Below are 20,814 nucleotides of genomic sequence, written 5' to 3'. Positions count from 1 at the left end.
CAGACAACATCCTGCTTTTGGCTTTAAAAACAGAATGATGCCGTTCCTCAAAGCCTATAAAACTCGGATTAAAATCAAAATTATCATCATTATCTTAAATCTAAAGTTTCTTATCAAACAAGTAAAATTCTGTAAAGCTGCTGGGAAATTGTTTAACCTGAAAATCTTTATTTATTAGTATGCAATCATCTTGGACGGATGGATGGAGAACTTTTTGTGCTAAAGTTTCCTAATGGTCAACTTTAGCTTAGCAGTAGGATTTAAATGTAAACTGGAAGGCTGTGGTGAGATGTTCTGTGGGGGTGACAGTTGAAGTTGGAGGTGGAACTACACCAAAAAGCAGCGCTGGGCTTCTTTTGGTTTCCATGGCGATGGACATAGACAGGACCCTCTGTGGATGATGATGTTTGCAGACGACATTGTGATCTGTAGTGAGAGCATGGAGCGGGTGGAGGACCATCCAGTGGCTCTGATGCAGAGGCAGCAGGCAGAGAAAACCAGGATGGATCAGGATTGAATCCATCAGAGGATGAGATGATCAATGCAGGGAAGCAGGTGGACATGTTTGGACGCGCTGAGAGAGGAGGAACAGGGATGAGGGTGGAGCTACCAGGACAGGACCAAAGAGGAGGTTCATGGATGAAGTGCACATGAGGGAGGATGGTGATGAGGGTGGACAGTTTTCTGTGGCGCCTCCTAGAGGAAGCAGCCGAAATGAAAAGAAGATCCAGCTGTGATCTGGATCTAATCCTGAGTTGACCCCCCCCCCCCCCCCCGCTCTAAAACTTTCGCGGTTTGGAACGTTCCATTGGAGGAGGAACGGGGTCTCCGACCCAATTTGCGCGGCTTCGGGGGCGTGGCTCTGTTTGATGGGTTGATTCGGGGGCGGGGACGTTTTCTAGGCTGTCAATGCACCACACTGTCGCGAGCCGGTCGGTGGTTGCCCTGGCAACCGTAAGCTAACGTAACCTCCGTGTGTTTAAAGACCCCAGGAGCTGAGGTTTTCCACTAAGCCGTTTGCTGAGCGGGAAAAGTCCGACGTCTGACCTTTGACTTGGACGGAACCTTCCAGAACAGAAGATGGAGTCGAAGGAGAGCGCGCGCTCCACGCCGAGGCGGCACGAGAAAAGTTTGGGTCTCCTGACCATGAAGTTCGTCGGTCTGCTGCGGGGGTCCCGGGACGGCGTCCTGGACCTGAAGGCGGTTAGTTGGGGGAAGGGGGGGGGTACACCGGGGCTGTTCGCGGGCTTTCTCTGTCAATCACTGGACAGGTCTTCTGAGCAGGTGCGCCGTAGGCCGCTATTACTGCTGCTGTCCTTCAGCAACGCTGGGTTCACGGGTGGAGAACTTCCATCACCTTTGGGAGGTCTCCACCCGTGGAAACGTCCTCTGGATGACGGGGAAAGATCAGGAATGTGTTCAAATAAAATAAAAAAGATGATAAAATCTCCAAAACATACTATAGGAATGAATGTGAAGTACGTTACTCCACCTGCTGACATCCACATGCTGACATTCACCTGCAGACATCCACCTGCTTACATCCACCTGCTTACATCCACCTGCAGACATCCAGCTGCAGACATCCAGCTGCAGACATCCACCTGCAGACATCCACCTGCTTACATCCACCTGCAGACATCCAGCTGCAGACATCCACCTGCAGACATCCACCTGCAGACATCCACCTGCTTACATCCACCTGCAGACATCCAGCTGCAGACATCCACCTGCAGACATCCACCTGCTTACATCCACCTGCAGACATCCACCTGCAGACATCCACCTGCTTACATCCAGCTGCAGACATCCAGCTGCAGACATCCACCTGCTTACATCCACCTGCAGACATCCACCTGCTTACATCCACCTGCTTAAATCCACCTGCAGACATCCAGCTGCAGACATCCACCTGCAGACATCCACCTGCAGACATCCACCTGCAGACATCCACCTGCTTACATCCACCTGCTTACATCCACCTGCAGACATCCAGCTGCAGACATCCAGCTGCAGACATCCACCTGCTGACATCCACCTGCAGACATCCAGCTGTAGACATCCACCTGCTGACATTCACCTGCAGACATTCACCTGCTGACATCCACCTGCTGACATCCACCTGCAGACATCCCCCTGCAGAAATCCACCTGCTGACATCCACCTGCTGACATCCACCTGCTTACATCCACCTGCAGACATCCACCTGCTTACATCCACCTGCTTACATCCACCTGCAGACATCCACCTGCTTACATCCACCTGCTTACATCCACCTGCAGACATCCACCTGCTTACATCCACCTGCAGACATCCACCTGCAGACATCCACCTGCTTACATCCACCTGCAGACATCCACCTGCAGACATCCACCTGCTTACATCCACCTGCAGACATCCACCTGCTTACATCCACCTGCAGACATCCACCTGCAGACATCCAGCTGCAGACATCCACCTGCAGACATCCACCTGCTTACATCCACCTGCTTACATCCATCTGCTTACATCCACCTGCAGACATCCACCTGCTTACATCCACCTGCAGACATCCACCTGCAGACATCCACCTGCAGACATCCACCTGCTTACATCCACCTGCTTACATCCACCTGCAGACATCCACCTGCTTACATCCACCTGCTTACATCCACCTGCAGACATCCACCTGCTTACATCCACCTGCAGACATCCACCTGCTTACATCCACCTGCAGACATCTAGCTGCAGACATCCACCTGCAGACATCCACCTGCAGACATCCACCTGCTTACATCCACCTGCAGACATCCACCTGCAGACATCCACCTGCTTACATCCACCTGCAGACATCTAGCTGCAGACATCCACCTGCAGACATCCACCTGCTTACATCCACCTGCTTACATCCACCTGCAGACATCCAGCTGCAGACATCCACCTGCTTACGTCCACCAGAAACCTCAACCAGAGCTGGGTGATTTACTCTTAACGTCGATAAATCCGACTCTTTGAATCACTTTGGTGATATTTTATGGATGAATGGATTCTTAAGGCTTTTATCTTCAAACAGCTGCAGCAGAATCTGGATCTTTTCATCATCTTTTCTGGAGCTCAGAGAGAAGGTTTTTAGAGGAAATAACCACTTTGGGGTAATTTATAGTGAAGAATTAACATTATAGTACACTTGAAAGCTCTAACAGTTGATTTTGCGTGACATAACCCCCCCCCCCCCCCCTTTAAGATCGCACAAGGGTTAAAATGATGTGTCAAAAGTTTGTCTGTTCTTTCTGAAAGACGGGGAAATCCTGTGTCTAATGTTTTGTTTACTTTAACTCAGGTCAATTCTTGGTTTTCCACGTTTCCCTCTCTTCTTGAGCGCCAAAGCGGGGTCGTGTTCACTCGACCGCTTCCTCCCGCTCTCCTCTGTAACTGAGTAACCGTTGCAGCTCCTTCATCCAAACGTTCCTCCTCAGAGCTGCCGCTCGCTTCCGTGCTGCATCTTCCCCACAGCGGCCGCTCGCTCTACAGATGTCCGTCTGAATCTGCAGGCTGCGGACAGTTTGGCGGTGAAGCAGAAGAGGAGGATCTATGACATCACCAACGTTCTGGAGGGCGTGGGGCTGATAGAGAAGAAGAACAAGAACATCATCCAGTGGAGGTTGGAGAACCGGTTCTCCTGATTCCTTTAATGCAATGATCAAAGTTTCAGCGTTTAGCTGAGAAGCTGATCTGTCAGAACTGGAGTGGACTGAAGGTGTGGTTCTTCCAGAGGACAGAGGAGCGTCTGCAGCCAAACGAAGGAGGTGCAGGAGCAGGTCGGCCTTCTGAAGGCCCAGATCTCCCAGCTGGAAGCTCTGGAGGAAGAGCTGGATCAGCAGAAAGTCTGCTTGGAGGAGAGCATCCAGGCCCTGAGTCACGGTCCCATCAGCAGCTCATATCCTTCCACTCAACGTCTTGTTTCTGCCCCGTTTCACCTCAGAGGTCATTTTTTGGGGTTTTATGCCCTCAGTGTTCAGAATGTTTAGATCCCCTCCCTCCAGAAAATGCTCCTGTAGAAAGTATTCTTCTCTGGTAGACGGATCCACGTTTAAATCCTTCCTCGTCCAGGACCGGACTAAAGGAGGATCAGAGCCGGCGCCTCCTGTCCGTCATTTTTCCGCTTCCGTGTTTCCGTCAGTCTGCTTTCCTCAGCGCCGCTCTACGTACACGTTTGTGACCCACGAGGACATCTGCCGGGCCTTCGAGGGAGAAACTCTGCTGGCCATTGTGGCTCCTGCAGAAACCCAGCTGGAGGTTCCGGTTCCGGACACGGTACTTTGGTTTGGTTCCTCAGAACCAGATGTTCCTCCTCTGTTGGCTTCTCCATGCAGATGTTTGCAGCTGCAGCATCTGCAGAGGCATGACGCTGCTGCCGTTTCAGGGGGGCGGGGGTCAGAAGAGCTACCAGGTGAACCTGCGCAGCCGCAGAGCCCCCATCCGGGTCCTGCTCATTGACAGGGACTTGGACTCCAGCGCCCCCGTGGTCTTCCCTGTCCCCCCCTCCGACGACTTCTGCCCGATGCCGACTCCGCCCAGCACCCCCGGCGGTCTGCAGAGGTTTACCCTGGTGACCCCCGGGGGCTCCGCCGCCTCCCCCCTCTGCAGCCAGGACCCGACCTGCTCTGACCAGCAGATGGCGCCGGTAGACCTCAGTGGCAGGGCCGCGTCTTCGTCTGACCTGGGTGAGCAGATGTTTATAGAAGGAATGGTGGGGTGGGGGGGGTCATCAGGTTGGGCGTCGGTTGGGCGCCTCGATGGAAACGTTGAGGGTTCAGCTCCACCCATCCCTGTGGCGCTCCACCTCAGGGGCTTTTGTGGTCTTGGGGGGCATCAGCAGTTTCTCTTCAGCTTCACGTTCATTCTTCTGGGATGTATTAAAAAAATAACACTAAACCTCAGGTACCCCGTCGCCATGGAGACTGAAACACCTGTGGGGTCGTTTCGGCTCAGAATACTATTGTTGAAGTTGGATGTTTGCACATTTTGAAGGATAAATGTGTCGAAAACAGAAAAAAAAACTTCAGTGGGAAAAAAAAGACAAAACCGAATCTGTTCACCTGGTTACCATGGTAACGAGAAGGAAGCAGGTGAGGAGCTCGTTGGCATGTCTGTGACGGGAAAGGCTGTAAATATTCAGGTCACTGCAGTCTAAGGAAGCCTAAGACGGAGAGTCCTCATTTCAAAAGTCTGTTTTAGGAGCAGCTCATGCTGTCCATGCTAACACGCTAAGCACACGCTAAGCACACGCCTGCTTTCCCGGCAGCTTTCCCGGCACAGTTTCCCAGCAGGTCGTCTGCAGCGTCGGACCAGAACCCAATGGACCTGGAGGTCCAGGACTTCCAAGCGGCGCTGGGCGTCGGCAGCCTGCTGAAGATGAGCGACGGCGGCGAGAGCCTGAAGGACAGCAGAGAGGGTGAGGCGTGGCGCCGGGGGGCGGGGCTCTGGTCAACCCCCAACTCTGCAGTAACACAAGTCTGTTTTGATTCCTGGCAGAACTCATGGAGGAGCTGATTTCTGCTGAGGGTGAGCATCACGCCGACCTTCCTCACGTCCTCCTCCTCATCAGAGCAGCTCAGATAGCAAACGTGGATGAAAGCATCCGGATGATTGACAGCCTCTGTCCTCTGAGAAGCTCTGAGTTTGACAGGAACGACCAGAAAACGCCACGAGGGCGTTGGACGGCCCGCAGGCGCCTACTTTAGACCCGCCCTCACCGGCCGAGCGGCGGCCACACGCCCCTCCCTCTCCTCCTCTGCCTCGCCTCCCTGCTAAGCTGCATGGGGCAAAAAAACCTTTTTAAAAAGGCAGGGGGGGTCGTTCACTACCCAAAAGTCTTTTTCAATAAGGACGAGTAAATGCTGGGGAGTTATGGGTCTGTGGCAGGCGGGGGGGAGGGGGGGGGCGGATCCGGATGCAGTTCTTGATGTGTTTCTGCTCTGACAGGACTGGACTACAGCTTCAGCCTGGATGCAGGCGGAGGGGGGTGTGACCTGTTTGATGTCTCCATCCTCAACTACTGAGGACCCGCTTTGCTGCAAGGGACGGACGCCGAGCACCTCCCCCACTAAGGCTCCTCCTCCTCTGAAGCCCCTCCTCTTCCCCTGAAGCCCCTCTTCTTCTGAAGCTCCTCCTCCGCAGCTCCACCTCCTCCTCTGAAGCCCCTCATCCTGCTCTAAAGCCCCTCCTCCTCTGAGGCCCCACCTCCTCTTCTAAAGCCCCTCCTCTTCCCCTGAAGCCCCTCTTCTTCTGAAGCTCCTCCTCCGCAGCTCCACCTCCTCCTCTGAAGCCCCTCATCCTGCTCTTAAGCCCCTCCTCCTCTGAAGCCCCACCTCTTCTTCTAAAGCCCCTCCTCCTCTGAAGCACCTCCTCCTGCTTTAAAGCCCCTCCTCTTCCCCGAAGCCGCTCTTCTTCTGAAGCCCCACCTCCTCCTCTGAAGCCCCACCTCTTCTTCTGAAGCTCCTCCTCTGAAGCTCCTCCTCCTCCTCTGACGCTCCTCACTGGTCAAACCTTCTGCCAAACTGTGGTTGGGTCGGCGTGAAGCTCCTGTTTTCTGTTTTCCCACATGTTTAACATAAACTTTACGTTCATGTTTGAATGGAGTTTGTTTAAAGTACCGACGTCCCGTTTTGACCGTTTCTAAACTGTTGCTGCCGTTAAAGCTGGAAATATTTGTTGTATAAATATTTTGTTATTGTTTTTGTTATTTTTGCCAATATGTAAACTTTTACTTACGTTTGAGTAAAATATATTTATGTTTGTTGAAAATGAAAAAAAGTTGATTTTCTTTAGTATTGAAAATTTTTCTGGTCCTGATTTTATGTTTGAATAAAACTGTTTTGATTGACATCTTTAAAACTTTGGCTTTTTTTTATCACAGTTTGGTAAAATCAATAAAGTTCCTGTTAAACTTTATTGATGTAAAACTTTATTGATCAGTTTAACAAACAGACATTTTAAGCCGAGTCTTTACTCCATCTGCTGTGGTGAGACGAATAAAAACGATCCGTTCATTTCAGTCTTTGACATGTTTGTAATGAGACATTATGGGATGGAAGCTTAAACATCTGCTGAATCCACAGCATGTCAGAGCTGGAAGAGCGGCTCCTCCTCCATGAGTGCCGTCACTTTAACAAAGACATTTGAAAACAACTGTTTCTGTTTTTTCCTTCAGGTCTCCAGAATTTACTGTAAACCATAAACCGTCTCAACAGGCTTTGGCTGACAAAGATTTCCTTCAGCCTCATTTACTGCTGAACGGCAAAGGAACGTTTTTGTTCCTAAATAAAACCTCTCTGGATGTGGATTCACCCCGGAAGTGTGAGGCGTAAACATCGAGACCTTCTGCGCTCCGGTGTTTCAGCTTCACATGCAGAGCGGTGCTGGAAAAACCCCTTGGCCCTTGTCTCGGTGTCTGGCGCCCGGTGGCCCCCATGGCTGCCGCCTGGTACGGCTAAGCACGCCTGTCCTGTGGCCTGGGGGGCCTCCTCTGCACCTGGCTGCTTGGGTGGGCGACCCCCCCCCCCCCCCCCCCCCCCGGGCTGCTTGGGTCCTGACGCCGGGGGCGCTCCTGGCCTGGGGGTCTATCACCCCCTCTCCTGGTCTGGCTGGTTTGGCTGGGAAGGATCTGGTTCCCCTTATGAACACACGGTTCACTCCAGCAGCATGCATGTATTTCCACCCCCACGTGCACGTGCACACTGCTCCCTGTCTGCTTCATCCCTCCTCCTAACCCACAGACAGATGTCCTCCGTTCATCTTCGTGCCAGAGGTTCACTGTTAATGTAATATTTTTCTTTCCAGCAGATCTGATATAATTGTTACAGCTAAAAATAACTTATTCAAATCAGTGCTTGTATCCCCCACTTTCTCCACTTCTCTTCCTTTTAGTCTTTGACTTTCTTAAATGCTGTTTTGCAGAAATGTAAAATGTCTTTACTGTTTTTACTTTTCTGATTATGTCTAATAGTGCTGTATGCGATGGAGATGTCAATGTCCATGCGGGAACCTCCCAAATGGATAAATAAAGTTGTCTATCTATCTATCTATCTATCTATCTATCTATCTATCTATCTATCTATCTATCTATCTATCTATCTATCTATCTATCTATCTATCTATCTCTTCCACACACACACCCCTCACATCCCCCCCCCTCCACACACACTAAATGTAACAAATACAAAATAATGATAACGCTTATGCTATCTTAGATGACCCCAGCCTTACATTGACGTGTTCTCCCCACCATGACAAAGGTGGATAAAGGTGGAAAGATTTCATGTAATCCATGGACACCAGTGAAGATCACAAATCATTGAAGAAAAAAGGTTCAGAGCACTGTCTAGTGGGTCTAAATGACCCAACTCCCAACGTTAAAGTGCCTAGGATAGAACAAGGGTTAAGGTAACAAGGGGTTTATACAAATCTACACTCTGGTTTTTCGTTATATAAAGTTCTATAACCTCTTTTTGTGATAGTAAACCTGTCCAACACAGAAGACCTTCAGCTGTAATCTGTTTGCTCAGTTGTTGGACAGAACAAGTTAAAACAAAAAAAGGAAAAAGACCGTCAACAGCTTGTGTTAGGACTGAGGTTTTCTACATCCAAAGCTGGGAAATGCAGCGAGCACATCTGCAAACATCCTTCACGTCGTTTCTTCATAAACAAAAAGCAGAAAAGTTTCAGAGCTGGAAAAATCCTGACGGACAGGTTTTCTTCCTGAAGATGCAGATGTTTCTACAGCGTCACCGACGTTCACTCATCTGTCCTTTCTAAAATGACGGTTTCTTTAAGATCAGATGTCGTGGAAGCCTGTTGGGGAGGGAGATCCAGATCCATGGTCGGACAGTGTGAACAGGACAGGGAACCAGGAACAGAAGAGCACAAACTGTTCCGTCCTTCCATTGGAGGTTTTCAGGAGAATCTGAGCGGAAACCAAAGTTTGTGAGGGAATCTTCATGTTGCTGCAACTTCTCAAACATCCTTCCATAAAAAAGGGTTTTTCTCCGATTTCATGTGGAGAGGACGTTCTAAACGACCAAACCAGTTTCCTCAGCCGGACTCGAACACTCGTGAACGGGATCATTCAGATGGAGAAAGTCTTGGTGTCCTCCGATTGGCTGTGGGAGTTGAAGGACGTCTCCGCCTCCTCCTCAGCCGCAGATGTTCCTCCTCTCTTCCTCCTCCTCTTCCTCCTCTTCTCTCCCAACGTTTTGGCCATCCTGGTCAGGTCCTGCCTGAAGTTGGAGCCGGCCGCGGCGTACAGGATGGGATTGAAGCAGCAGTGAGTGAGAGCCAGGCTCTCCGTCACCTGAGCGGCCTGATCCAGAGCTTTACTGGTCCCGCAGTGGGTCACCAGCAGGTAGACGGAGTCTACGGCCCGGAACGCCTTCACCAGGTTATACGGCAGCTGGGTGACCAAAAACACGCCGGCCACCAGGAGCAGGACTCGCACCGCTCTCCATTTCTTGCCTTTCCTCTCAGCGGGGAGACCTGTGAGGACTTTGCAGACGTTCCAGTAGCAGACGAGCATGACCAGAAGAGGCAGCAGGAACCCCAGCAGCACCTCTGCCCCCTCCAGGACCGCTGTCCCGCCTGGCGCCATCCATGCGGGGTAGATGAGCAGACAGGCGTTCCTGCTGGATGCTTGTCTGACCTCTGAGAATATCAAATCTGGAAGGCCCAGAAGGAAGGCTGTGGTCCAGACCGCCAGGCAGACCTTCCAGCAGTGTTTCCTGCTGAACGCCCCCTGCAGGCCCCGCCTCTGCTGCCCCCCCTGCAGCCGGGCCAGCGCCAGGTAGCGGTCCAGGCTGACGCAGGCGAGCAGCAGCATGCAGCAGTGGAAGTTGACGGTGTAGGAGGTCGACGCCATCTTACAGAGGACCGCCCCCAGCTCCCAGCCCCTGGCGGCACCAGCAGCCCAGAAGGGCAGCGTGAAGATGAGCATCAGGTCGGCGGCGGCCATGTGGGCCAGGAAGGAGTCTGTCATGGTCTTCAGGCGTTTGCGGTAAGCGTAGACGCCCACAACCAGAGCGTTTCCCGCCAGTCCTGCTACCAGACACAGAGCGTAGGCGGCGGGGAGGAAGAGCGCCACGAAGGCCCGCAGGTCCTCCTTCTCACACACGGTGGGGAAGTCGTCGTAGCTAAAGTTGAAGCTGATGTTCTCATGGTAGAAGTAGTCCTCGTCTTCAGCCACGTCCATGTCAACCGAACCGAGCTGCAAGAAAAAACACAGCCAGTAACTTCATGCAGACTGGATTCTTCTTCTGCAAAACATTCAAATCTAGTGAAAAGAAACGCATTTCCATTAAAACGTGAAGCCTTTAAAGACCTATGAAAATGCTGCATGCAGCATGTTCCTGCAGCATTTTTCTAGATGAAAGAATATAAGAAATGGCATTTCTGAGTAGTTCTTTCTTCTTCTGGATGGATCAGGAGCCGATGAAAGCTGGCTCTAAATCTTCCTTCTCCCTTTTAATCCTAAATAATCCACCGTCAGACAAACGGATCCATGAACGTCTTTGTTTTCCTCGTCTGAGCTGGAATCTGGCTCTGCGGATGGAAAACTCCGATGTTGGTCGCCATTTGTTTTTTATTTTATTTGCTACGTTGACGTTAGCTTGGGCTTGTGAGGCCCTTTTGTCCCTAATGGGAGGGAGTGTAAACAAAGGCATGCTGGGAAATTGGCGAGACTAACTTCTGTGCCAACAGTCCTGCCCACAACTGAGGGAAATTTCTTTTAGATTTAGGCTAAAAACGGCATCATCATCATTAAAAGACCGCTGGGAACACTTTCCAATGGATCAGAATCAGAGAGGAACTTTTCCACATCCAATCAGTGTCTTTTAGGAGCCTTCAGGGTAAAACTATTGTTTAAAGATGAGACTCTTGATTCACCATCAAAGCCAGCATTTAACAGACCGAGGAGTCGAGGCGTCACTTTCCAGTGTTTGGGATGAAGAGCGGAGCTTCCAGCGGGCTTCCTGCTCACACACATTCCAGTTTGTTTTCCAGGAAAAGAACAAATTCCTGACCAAACGGTCTGAGCCTCACAAGTCTTCTGATAGACGCAACATCTGAGCAGACCCATCCACAGAAACGGCAGAAGCTAAAATTTTTCTGCTTCTCTTCCCATCAAGCGTCTCCTAAGGTGCATCCTGGGAACGCTGAATCCGATCCGACACTCCCGCTCATCCACAGCCTTCCTTACATGTTCTGTCCCGCTGAAACAGGACCGAGTTTAAAGCAGAACTCTGAAACAAACCACCGTTCCAACAGCGGTCCACAACAGGAAATGACCTGCAGCCTGCTTTTTAATTTCATTTTTTCATAGATTTTCTTAAACTTTAGACCAATTTAACCAAACACCAACTCTAGAACCTTCTCTATCCATTTATGTTCAGCTGCTTCTGGTAAAAACCACACAGTTAATGAGCCCCAGAGGTCAAATCAAAGACTTCAGGTGCCTAACTTCTGGATTTATCCAGGAGAATCATGTGACCCGAAGCCTTTTCCCTCCTTTGGCCTTCTCCTCATTTGAAGATTTCAAATTTTTTTGAAGATTCGGCGCCTGGCCGAATTTTAACCTCTTCTTTGGATCTTCAGGCCGGCGCCGCTGGCCGCTCCAGAGACGAAGAATTAGCGTCTGAGAGCTCAGACTGTGGAGGATGTAAACAAACATCAGGAGCGAAGTTCCTTCCAGTAAACCGAGTTTGCAGGGCTGAAGGGGGGTGGGGGTGGGGTGGGGGGTGTCTCCGGCCTTCAGCAAACTCTTGTTTGGGTCGACAGCGGGAAACACTTAACACGCCCATTTCCAAGAAGCTGGGAGAAGCTTTGATTCCACGCCAACCTTCACGTCCAAAAGAACAACATTCTTTTCCTCAATAATCATCTGAACTTTTCCAAAGTTTCAACAAGTCCTGACGCTCTTGGCTCAAAATAGTCGAGATTATCAGCAGAACTGTTGATTTCTGCTTCTTTTCAGGACGGAAAATCGTTGAAAAAAACCAAACAATCCTGAAACATGTGTTTTTAATCAGACCAAGAACACCTCCTCCATCAGAGACCAGAAGAAAGAATCTGAATCCGCAGGTCTGAGACCAAAAATCACATTTCACCCAAAAATCTGTTATGACCTTCAGGAAAACCACATGATCAGGTTGATCAGGTCTGCACGGCGACCTGACCTTCCAGAGGCTCAACCCTCAAGGTCATCAAGCATTTTACAAAGAAGTTTTTTATTTTGTTTGTGAACATGGGGGTGGGGGGTGGGTTGGTTGACAGTCGACATGATTTCCCACTCCATCCTCATGCAAAGACTTTCCTCCATCACTCACACCTCTCTTAGCCGGTTCACATCCTACCCGTCTGGCTGCTTTCAGTTTGTTCAACTTCACTCCTTCCGGTCCCAGCCCCCCCCCCCAAGTCACCTCAGGGGTGCCCCAAGGCTCTGTCCTTAGCCTCCTCCTTTTTAACCATCTACCTCCTCCCATTGGGAAGTATCTTCCGAAAATTCAACAGTTCAATACAGTTCCATTGTTACGCCGATGACACCCAACTTTACCCGTCAGTTTATCCCTCCTCCTCCTTCCCACATAGGCTGCCTGTCTGAACTTGAATCCTGGTTTTCCTCAAACTTCCTGCAGCTCAACAGCAATAAAACTGATCTTCTTCTCACTGGCACCAAGTCGACTGTCCCTAAATTCAGCTCCCTGACCCTCTCCGTGGATGACTCCATAGTTACCTCCTCCTCCCAAGTGTGAAGTTCTGGTGTTCTTCTCCACAGATCTCTATCCTAACTTCTTAGGTTCTTCTGTTCTCAGACACGGTTGTGTTTTTCACATACCTGACGAAACACGTCAGCATCATCTATCAAGGGAGACGTCTGCGTCTTCTTCAGGAGCAGCGACCTCCTTGCATGTGGGAGGAGCTACGGATGAAGCCATTTTGGGAAATGGTGGTTGGTGGTTTTCCAGACGAGCTGTGGATCCAACAATTCCACACGACACGCTCAACGTTTGATGAGCTGCGTGACGCTGTGGGACCTCTGGTGGCGCCCGCATGCGGCGCTCAAGGCCGTCAATTCCTACCAAGAAGCGCGTCGCCATCTGGTTGTTGGTCACGTGACTCGTTTAGTTTGAAAAAAGTGTTTTCGTTACAGTTTTGCCAAATATGTCAATTTTGAAAAACCATGGGATGGAAAATGGGATTTTTTTTTTAAATTGTCGTGTTTCCATCATTTAAAGAAAATCTAAGCAAAGTTCATGTCGTGGAAAATCTGACCTCCGCCCTTCATAAAGTCGTAGTTGTTCGATGGAAAGAAGGAATATTTGCATTTTGGAGTTTAATGAATAAACTAATGAACAAATATCTCTGACTGTGGACATTTACCCAAATATGACAATAAAGAAAAAATCTGAGAAATGAATGAAGGGTGGAAGTTTTCCCCTCCTGTCTTTGTCCTTTTTGAACAGATTCACTTTGATTATGGGATGTTGGAGCCTCGTCTTGTTTGTTAGATGGTTTATAGGTTTTGTTTGAATCATTAGGCTCAAAGTAAAAAGATTTTTTTTAAAACTTGATGGCCCATAAAAAGGAGGAAAAAAAATCAGTTAAAGGTTCAATTTGTTAAAAGAAAACAAAAAAAATAAAAGTTGTGCAGCTCAATAAATATAATTTATACCTCATGTGTTACATCATAAAAATGAGGTTATGCTGTTTTTACAAAACAAACAGAACATCAGATCAATCAAAGCCGACAGTAAACAAAAGGTTTTGAGTAAACAAGCATCCGGTTCGTTAGTCTGAGTCTAACCGGCATGCATCCGCGAGGAGGAGACTCACCGGCTTTTCCTCTGATGTCTCCGCTGATCTTCACGCGCTGAAAAGCCCGTTAGTTTCGGGCCAGGACGGTGGGCGGGGCCTGTGAGAGGCTGCAGGAGCCCTTTCACTTCATCAAAAGCTGGAGGAGGAGGAAGGAAAAAAGCCTCCTGATCCTAAAAACAGTACTTGACTGAGGAAAAATCACCTCCATCTGCTGCAGAGTAAACATGAATTCAAAGACAAACTTTTATCTGGTTTTTCTTCACTGTTTGTCCACCGTGGAGCAGGCACCAGAGGCCTTTGTCCTCTTCACATCCCACTGCTTTGAACAGAAACCCAGTTTCAGAGGTTTGTTTGTTCTTTGCTCATCAAAATGATGAGTTTCAGCCGTTGAAGAGCCGGCAGACCGTCTGAGCCCAAAAGCTCCGTCTGCAGAGAAACACCAGCTGCTGTCAGGAGGAGGAATTTCCAACACGCCCTTCATCCTGAGGCAGAGGAGATCCTGGATCCATTCCTGCAACACAATCCTCTGGAGACATGAAAACCTTTAGCAGAACATGTCCCACATGTTTCAGCTCAAAGGAAAACAACCCATCCATCCCATAATCATCAATCTATGCCAACTCACCTCGAAAAGATAAGCGTGAAAGACCCACTCTGGTATTTTTTAACGTGTTTTTGTAGCATCTTTCTGATGAAGAAGCACATTTATAAAGAAAATTAAGCTCAAAACTGCATTTCTGAGTTTTTCTTTACTTAAAATGCTGTGAATCAGGAGCAAAAGAAAAAAAAAAGACTTTTGACAAAGTTTGTAGTTGTTACATAAAATCTACAGGCAGCGGGCGACAGGATCCAGGCTCCGCCCCTTTCTGATCCTCCGCCTGCAGACCAGCAGATCCATGATCCATCCATGGATGGATGGATCTGATGTTGCTGCTGTTTTTGTTGCACCACTAATGTTGTGATGGGGGTTTGGGGGGCTGTAAGCTAGTGGGAGAGCATGTAAACAGATGGATGACAGAAAGAAGGGGTTTGGGTTGCTCTGTGCCAACAGTCCCGCCCACAACTCAGAGGTGAATTTCTGAAGAACTCCTGCCGCTCTGCAGAAACTATGTCCTAGAAAAAGACACAGATTTTTAGATTTAGACTTAAACCGGCAGAATCTCATTTAATGCACCACTGAGAACACTTTGAAAACACATTAGAAGATGATCAGAGTGTAACTTTCACGTTTACCCGTCATTAGATGAGAAATGAAGGAATTTAGCTTTGATTTAAACACGACGGGCTCCTTCAATCGATGACTCAGCGTTTTTGTGTCCACATCAAAGCTTCAGCATGAGGACGGAGTTTCAGAGACACAACGTTTCCCTCGGGGAGACGTTTGGACTCTGATCACAGTCAAATAATCTCACTTCCCATCTCTGCTCCACCCAAACTGCCCCCGCCAGCTCACATTTCCTCTGGGGGGCCAGCAGCTTCTTTTCAGCATCTGGGCTGGATTTCACATCACCGACAAAAACCCCGTCTGCACTCGACTGAACCAGTTTGTTCAGATTCTGTTCAAAGTTCTGGTTTTGATCAGTAAACCTGCTTCTGCTGCTCCTTCTTTCAGACGTTTGTTCGTGTCACAGACAAAGCAGGACTTCAGTTCCTTTACATTAATGTATTTTCTGACATGTATGATGAATAATGACACCTGATAAACATCAAAGAATGAACACATTTGATTGTCAAAATGGAGGAAACAGAAGAATCTTCTCTCCATCCTCCTCATGCAGCTGCAGTGAAGTTTGATTCTCCTTTTTCAGGACAACAGAAAAAAGTTGGGATTCTTGGGATTTTTCCCTCTTTTCCTTAAAAACAACAACAACATTTTTGTGTTATATGGTGAGGAAAAGGTCAACTCAAGGGTTCTGGCTGCTGCTCTTTTCCATAGAAGTCCATCTGCTCCACCTTGTGGCCGCAGACGTTATAACTTTACCATGAAAGTCTCGAGTAAAGGAGGAGAAAGCAGGATTTGTCTTTCTGAGGACATCTGAGGTGAGATCTTCTCCTGTTTCTGACACCGAAGGAAAAAGCAGCTGAACGCTTCATGCTGACACTTGATATGAAGTTCTGCTCTTCTTCACTTCAATGCCTTTGAAAAGAGGCAGTGATGAGGAAAAGTTCATGATACAGCAGAGTCCAAGGGGGAGGCGGAGCTTTCATGCAGAGACAGACACCCGTGTTCACTAAAAACAGACATGCAAAGGTCAACGTTAAATATGTGGGGACGTGTAGAATCAAACTGAACTGCTTTATTCTTTTATTTTCTGTCATTTATGCAATAAAACGTCTGACAGATCTGTTTAAAGTGTTAAATATCTGAAGCTTTGGATAAAACTCTGAGTAGTTTTTCATGTATTCTTCATGTCACGGATGTTTGATCGTTTACATTTAGCAGAAAACCTTTGGTGCTTTTTCTGACAGGCTCCAACAGGCTCAGGTGTTGACAGTAAAGGGTAAATACTACTTTGTGTACTGATAGGTACTGAATAGCTGGAAGACAGATGACTGCCTCAGAGAACTCCAAACCTGCATGGAAACAGAATCCACTCCAGGCCATGCGTGTTGCTACAGCAGAACTTTTCTGTTTGCACAGCTTTCTGCTTTTATAGGGATTTTTTGTTTGCAGTATTTGCAGTTATTAGAGTTTTTGAAGTATTTTCAGCATTTAGAGAACTTATTGTGTGCAGTATTTTCCTTATTTGTGTAGTTTTCTAAGTTAGCAGTGTTGATTGTTTGCAGAATCAAAGTTATCGTGTTGGAATTGATTTTCTCAGTTTGTCGAGCTTTCAGACACTTTCATGTTCTTTGTGGTCTTCAAAAACACACAAATACCCTGACGAACATCAGCAGACGTCTTGAACCTGCAGGATTCACCTGTTTTATGGAGACTGGATGTTCTATCAAAGGTGAATGTGGATGCAGACAGAAGAACAGAGGAGAGACTGACGTCTACTTAATCAATGATGTCAGAGAGCTGAACGCTGGATGACCACAGTTCATGTCCAGCCTGGAGCCTTTAGACAGTGAACCTTCACTGAAATTATTGGTGTGCAACATCTTTTAAAATAGTTTTATTGAGAGGATTTCTAGTATTGGATCTCCGTTGGTTATCCACTCCTGCCTTGACCGTTTTTCCTTATTTGTCCTTGAGAGTTTTGAGTCTGTGTCTCACAGAGACGTGGACATGTCCTCACACAACTCTCTAGTTTATCCCGCAGTGTTTTTTGTATTTCGTCTCACATGTTTTTTATATATTTTATTCAGCAAGTGTGTTTGTGCACACAGCATCCAATAATAATCACACCAATGGTGCTGCCGGGGGAGGAAAGCAGGGATGGAACAGCTTAGTCCCACACTTTGGACGTGTGTCCTGCAGCAGAAAAAGCAACAATATTATGTCACAGTAGAACTTCTATTAGAACTTGATTCATGTTTTATCTACTGAAGATAAACTAAATAAAAATATGAAATGAAGGTCAGTTGATTATTTTTATTTATTTCATCAAAAATAAAAAATAAACGAATAAATAAATTATTAAACAATCATCAGAGGACAGAACAGCAGTTTTCAGTTTCGGTTCGAGTCTCTTCAAAGAAAACTGCATGTTGGCATCACAGTTAAAAACCAGCATGGATCTGTCCTGCAGCAGAAACTCACCTGTCAGGATGGAAGCGTCCTGATGTTCAGTAGAATCTGCAGGAAAAAAAAATGAAATTTTCTACAAACCATGAAGATGCAGACTTTGTCTTTTCTCTTGACATTTTTGGGAACATGTGATCTATTTACCCATTTGTTCTAGACAACATCTAGATGTTTATCAAGTACTCCACTGTCATGTATCAACATAGGTTAGGAAAAAATGATTAACCATAATAATTGGATATCATTCTTTTAGTTTACTTTTGTGGTATTTTGGCAATATTTTTTTAATCCGACAGGCAATTAACATTTTACCATCTTTTGTCTGTGTTCTGTCTTTTCTTCTTGCAAACATTCACCAGCATCACAGTGAAGCAGACACACCTGCAATACTCGATTTAGACACTTGAGGACTATTTTATTAGGGACCGCATCACACCAGTGTACCTCCGCGCCGCCCCGTGTCCTTAGCTGCTGGTAATTTCGAAGACAAACGAGCGCAAAAGTGAAAAACATGGACTTGTATGATTTAATCATCTATAAAATGTCAAAAATGAAACTTGAGATGCGGAAAAGAACACCAAACCGCAAACCGGATGTAGAAACTTGTAATCTCGTTTTTTTTAAATAAACGTCGTGGTATCAGATGAATTTGTTTAGTCAATAATCAGTAAAGACAAATAGATCATAATAAATATTAATTCATAGTGCGTGAACTGCGGTTTTTAATCATTTAATTTATCCCGCCCATTTTCCTGGCTCTGCTAGCTAGCATATATTTTCACTTCCGGTATAGGTTGAATTTCCTCCACTGGTTAAAGGAATTCAAATAAAACCTGTTTTGTAAAGTGTTCATTGTTTAAAGCAATTTGAGTCCAAAAGTTTGATCATACATGTATACATTTTAATTTTCATGTACAAGACTGAATTAGAACTCCAACAAACAAAAACAAGAAACATTTTTGCTTTTTATAAGAACCTGAGTGGAAGATGTTGGAAAGAGAACATTATCATAAAAAGCAACGACTCTAAAGTGTATCAACATTTTTTAAGTCATCTATTTTCTTACACATTGGAAGGTTATGATGTAATTTAAAAAACTAAAAATATCTAAAAAATTTTAAGGTTTAACACAGTTTGGTTAGCTTTTGAGCACTTACATGTACACAAGTACAAAAAATAGGAGAAATAATACAGTATTTTTTTCTTCTTTCCTGAACTTGTCTTTTACTGCACATTGAGAACGACACTCATCTAACGATGAGTGCACATAAATGTTTTAAATACATAAAAGAAATCCTCCATTCAGTGTATAGCAAACATCTTTTAACCTTTGGAGGAAAAGAAGAGGCAGCAAAAAGGTCAGTATGGTTTTATTTTAAATACTGTTTGAATTTGCATCCTATCAGTTTGTTAGCTAAAGGCTAGCACTAAAAAATAATTTTAGGTATTGCAAATGTTGCTAAAAAAATATGTTGCTAAACGCTTAGGATTAATGCATTGCTAGATAATTATGTCATTAAATGGTTGTCTACCTACCTTAGGTACAGTTTCTGTTTGTGCTGAACTGTAGATAAGTCTAACATACTTTAGTATCTGAAATCACTAGTAAATGTTTCTGTTTTTATTACATCCATCCATCCATCCATCTTCCTCCACTTATCCGGGACCGGGTCGCGGGGGCAACAGTCTAAGCAGAGATGCCCAGACTTCCCTAAAATAATTTTTTTTTCTTCTTTTTAATTTTAAACATGTTTCTTTTCTTTTTTTATTACATATATATTAATATATACATTGTTTTACAGAGTTGTAGTTGTTTACCTGTCATTTGTTAGATTGATACAATAAAATCTACTCGTACAACAGCTATTTCATATGAGAGAATAAATATCCATGTCAATGTTCCATATGCTCATTAAAAGATGTTTTTTGTGAACCAATCAGTAGAACAGGCAGTGAGGCGCAGTCTGAGGTTAGTAAATGCAATTTGAATTAATTATAAGGTCATATATGTTAACATTTTTTGATGTTATAAAACTGTACACACACTGATGGTGGCTGCCCTGCTTGCCCAAGGACACCTCGACACATGGCCAGACACAGTGGGAACCGAACCTGCAATCTTCTGATCAGAGGTCGACTCGACATGTTCCAAATTGGTAATATACTCTTTTAAGTTTTTTTTTTATTTTTGTCTTTTTTTATCTTGTACTGTCCAACAGCTGAGCAATCAGATAAGAGCCGGGGGCCTGGTATTCCAAAAAGTTATTTATTTGAACCACGGTGCCCGAGCGCGGCTCGTCTGCAGCTCCCCGCTCCCCCAGGGGATGGGTCAAATGCGGAGAACAAATTTCCCCATTGTGGGATAGAGTCAACTTTATTTATTTATTTTTATTCCATGTTTTTCTTGTAGTTGCTGGGGTGTTAGGAATCTTCTATCAATTAAGTGCTTTTGTAGTGTTACGCCCCCTGCTGTCCAAGCTTGGAAGTGTAAAATTCTTTTGTTAATAAGTTTGATACTTGATATTCCCACCAGGCTGTTAAAGTTTTGTTAATATTGCTACTTTGGAAGCAGTCCTGTTTTTTTATTGTTTGGCTGATAAACAGTAGATCTGACAGGTTGATCTTTCCACATAACACCTGTTCTACGTCTAACCATGAGTTGGTGTTTGGATTGTTTTATAGATAGATAGATAGATAGATAGATAGATAGATAGATAGATAGATAGATAGATAGATAGATAGATAGATAGATAGATAGATAGATAGATAGATAGATAGATAGATAGATAGATAGATTGACCTAATTGATTCCGAAGGAAATTTCAAGTGGCCATCTGCCCATACTTAAAAAACACAATTATTCCTAAAACAAATAAAAGTACAATAAATAGATAAAAAGATAAAGGGGTGAAAAGATAAAAAATCAATTAAGAACAATAACCTAAAATCAAGTTTCCCAGAACATTTCAGTCTAATCAAAAATATATATTAACCATTTAAAGATGTACTGTAATCAATTGGCTATAAAGTATTTGTGGAAGTGAGGTAATTCTAAGCCTCTGCAGCTTTTTGCAGATTTTGAAGTTTTTAGACTACTTCTTACAGGTTTATTTTTCCATAAGAAGCTTGATATGGATGAGTCTAGTGCTTTGAACCAATTCAATTCAATTCTATTTTATTTGTATAGCCCAAAATCACAACAACAGTCGTCTCGATGGGCTTCGAAGTGAAACATGAACTCAAAAGGATCATGAATACACAGAGTTCAATAGGAAAAT

The 20,814-nt window shown here is 46.0% G+C and overlaps 2 protein-coding genes across 5 annotated transcripts; one reads left to right on the top strand and one right to left on the bottom strand.

Moving 5' to 3' along the window:
• Positions 1-772: 772 nt before the first annotated feature.
• Positions 773-6,876, top strand: e2f5 (E2F transcription factor 5). 3 transcript variants are annotated; one of them, XM_023965318.1, is made up of 8 exons: positions 773-1,203; positions 3,531-3,640; positions 3,752-3,916; positions 4,185-4,293; positions 4,403-4,703; positions 5,285-5,434; positions 5,515-5,544; positions 5,965-6,876. In XM_023965318.1, exons 1-8 carry the CDS (start codon positions 1,081-1,083, stop codon positions 6,039-6,041), a joined length of 1,065 nt encoding a protein of 354 aa, XP_023821086.1. In that variant the 5' UTR covers positions 773-1,080; the 3' UTR covers positions 6,042-6,876. The 3 variants fall into 3 exon arrangements, with proteins under 3 accessions (XP_023821086.1, XP_078791096.1, XP_023821085.1); XM_078934970.1 differs by having other exon boundaries at positions 965-1,203; positions 3,456-3,640; positions 4,191-4,293; XM_023965317.2 differs by having other exon boundaries at positions 965-1,203; positions 3,456-3,640.
• Positions 6,877-8,518: 1,642 nt separating this feature from the next.
• ackr4a (atypical chemokine receptor 4a) lies at positions 8,519-14,959 on the bottom strand. Of its 2 annotated transcripts, none has more exons than XM_023965485.2 (2): positions 13,864-14,959; positions 8,519-10,237 (listed from the first exon to the last, which is right to left on the bottom strand). In XM_023965485.2, the coding sequence occupies exon 2, from the start codon at positions 10,220-10,222 to the stop codon at positions 9,107-9,109; it is 1,116 nt and encodes a 371-aa protein (XP_023821253.1). In that variant the 5' UTR covers positions 10,223-10,237; positions 13,864-14,959; the 3' UTR covers positions 8,519-9,106. The 2 variants fall into 2 exon arrangements, with proteins under 2 accessions (XP_023821253.1, XP_078791094.1); XM_078934968.1 differs by lacking the exon at positions 13,864-14,959 and adding an exon at positions 10,918-11,599.
• Between the last annotated feature and the right edge of the window lie 5,855 nt (positions 14,960-20,814).

The sequence above is a fragment of the Oryzias latipes genome, chromosome 17 (assembly GCF_053564925.1).
Source record: "Oryzias latipes strain Hd-rR chromosome 17, Olatipes_Hd-rR_3.1".
Taxonomy (NCBI): domain Eukaryota; kingdom Metazoa; phylum Chordata; class Actinopteri; order Beloniformes; family Adrianichthyidae; genus Oryzias; species Oryzias latipes.
The sequence above is the reverse complement of the archived record's forward strand: the minus strand, read 5'-3'. Positions and strand labels throughout refer to the sequence as shown.

Coding starts and splice junctions, on each gene's coding strand:
- e2f5 (XM_023965317.2), top strand. CDS start 1,081: ATGGAGTCGAAGGAGAGCGCGCGCTCCACGCCGAGGCGGCACGAGAAA. Junction 3,641..3,751: donor AAGAACATCATCCAGTGGAG/GTTGGAGAACCG, acceptor TGGTTCTTCCAG/AGGACAGAGGAGCGTCTGCA. Junction 5,545..5,964: donor GGAGCTGATTTCTGCTGAGG/GTGAGCATCACG, acceptor CTGCTCTGACAG/GACTGGACTACAGCTTCAGC.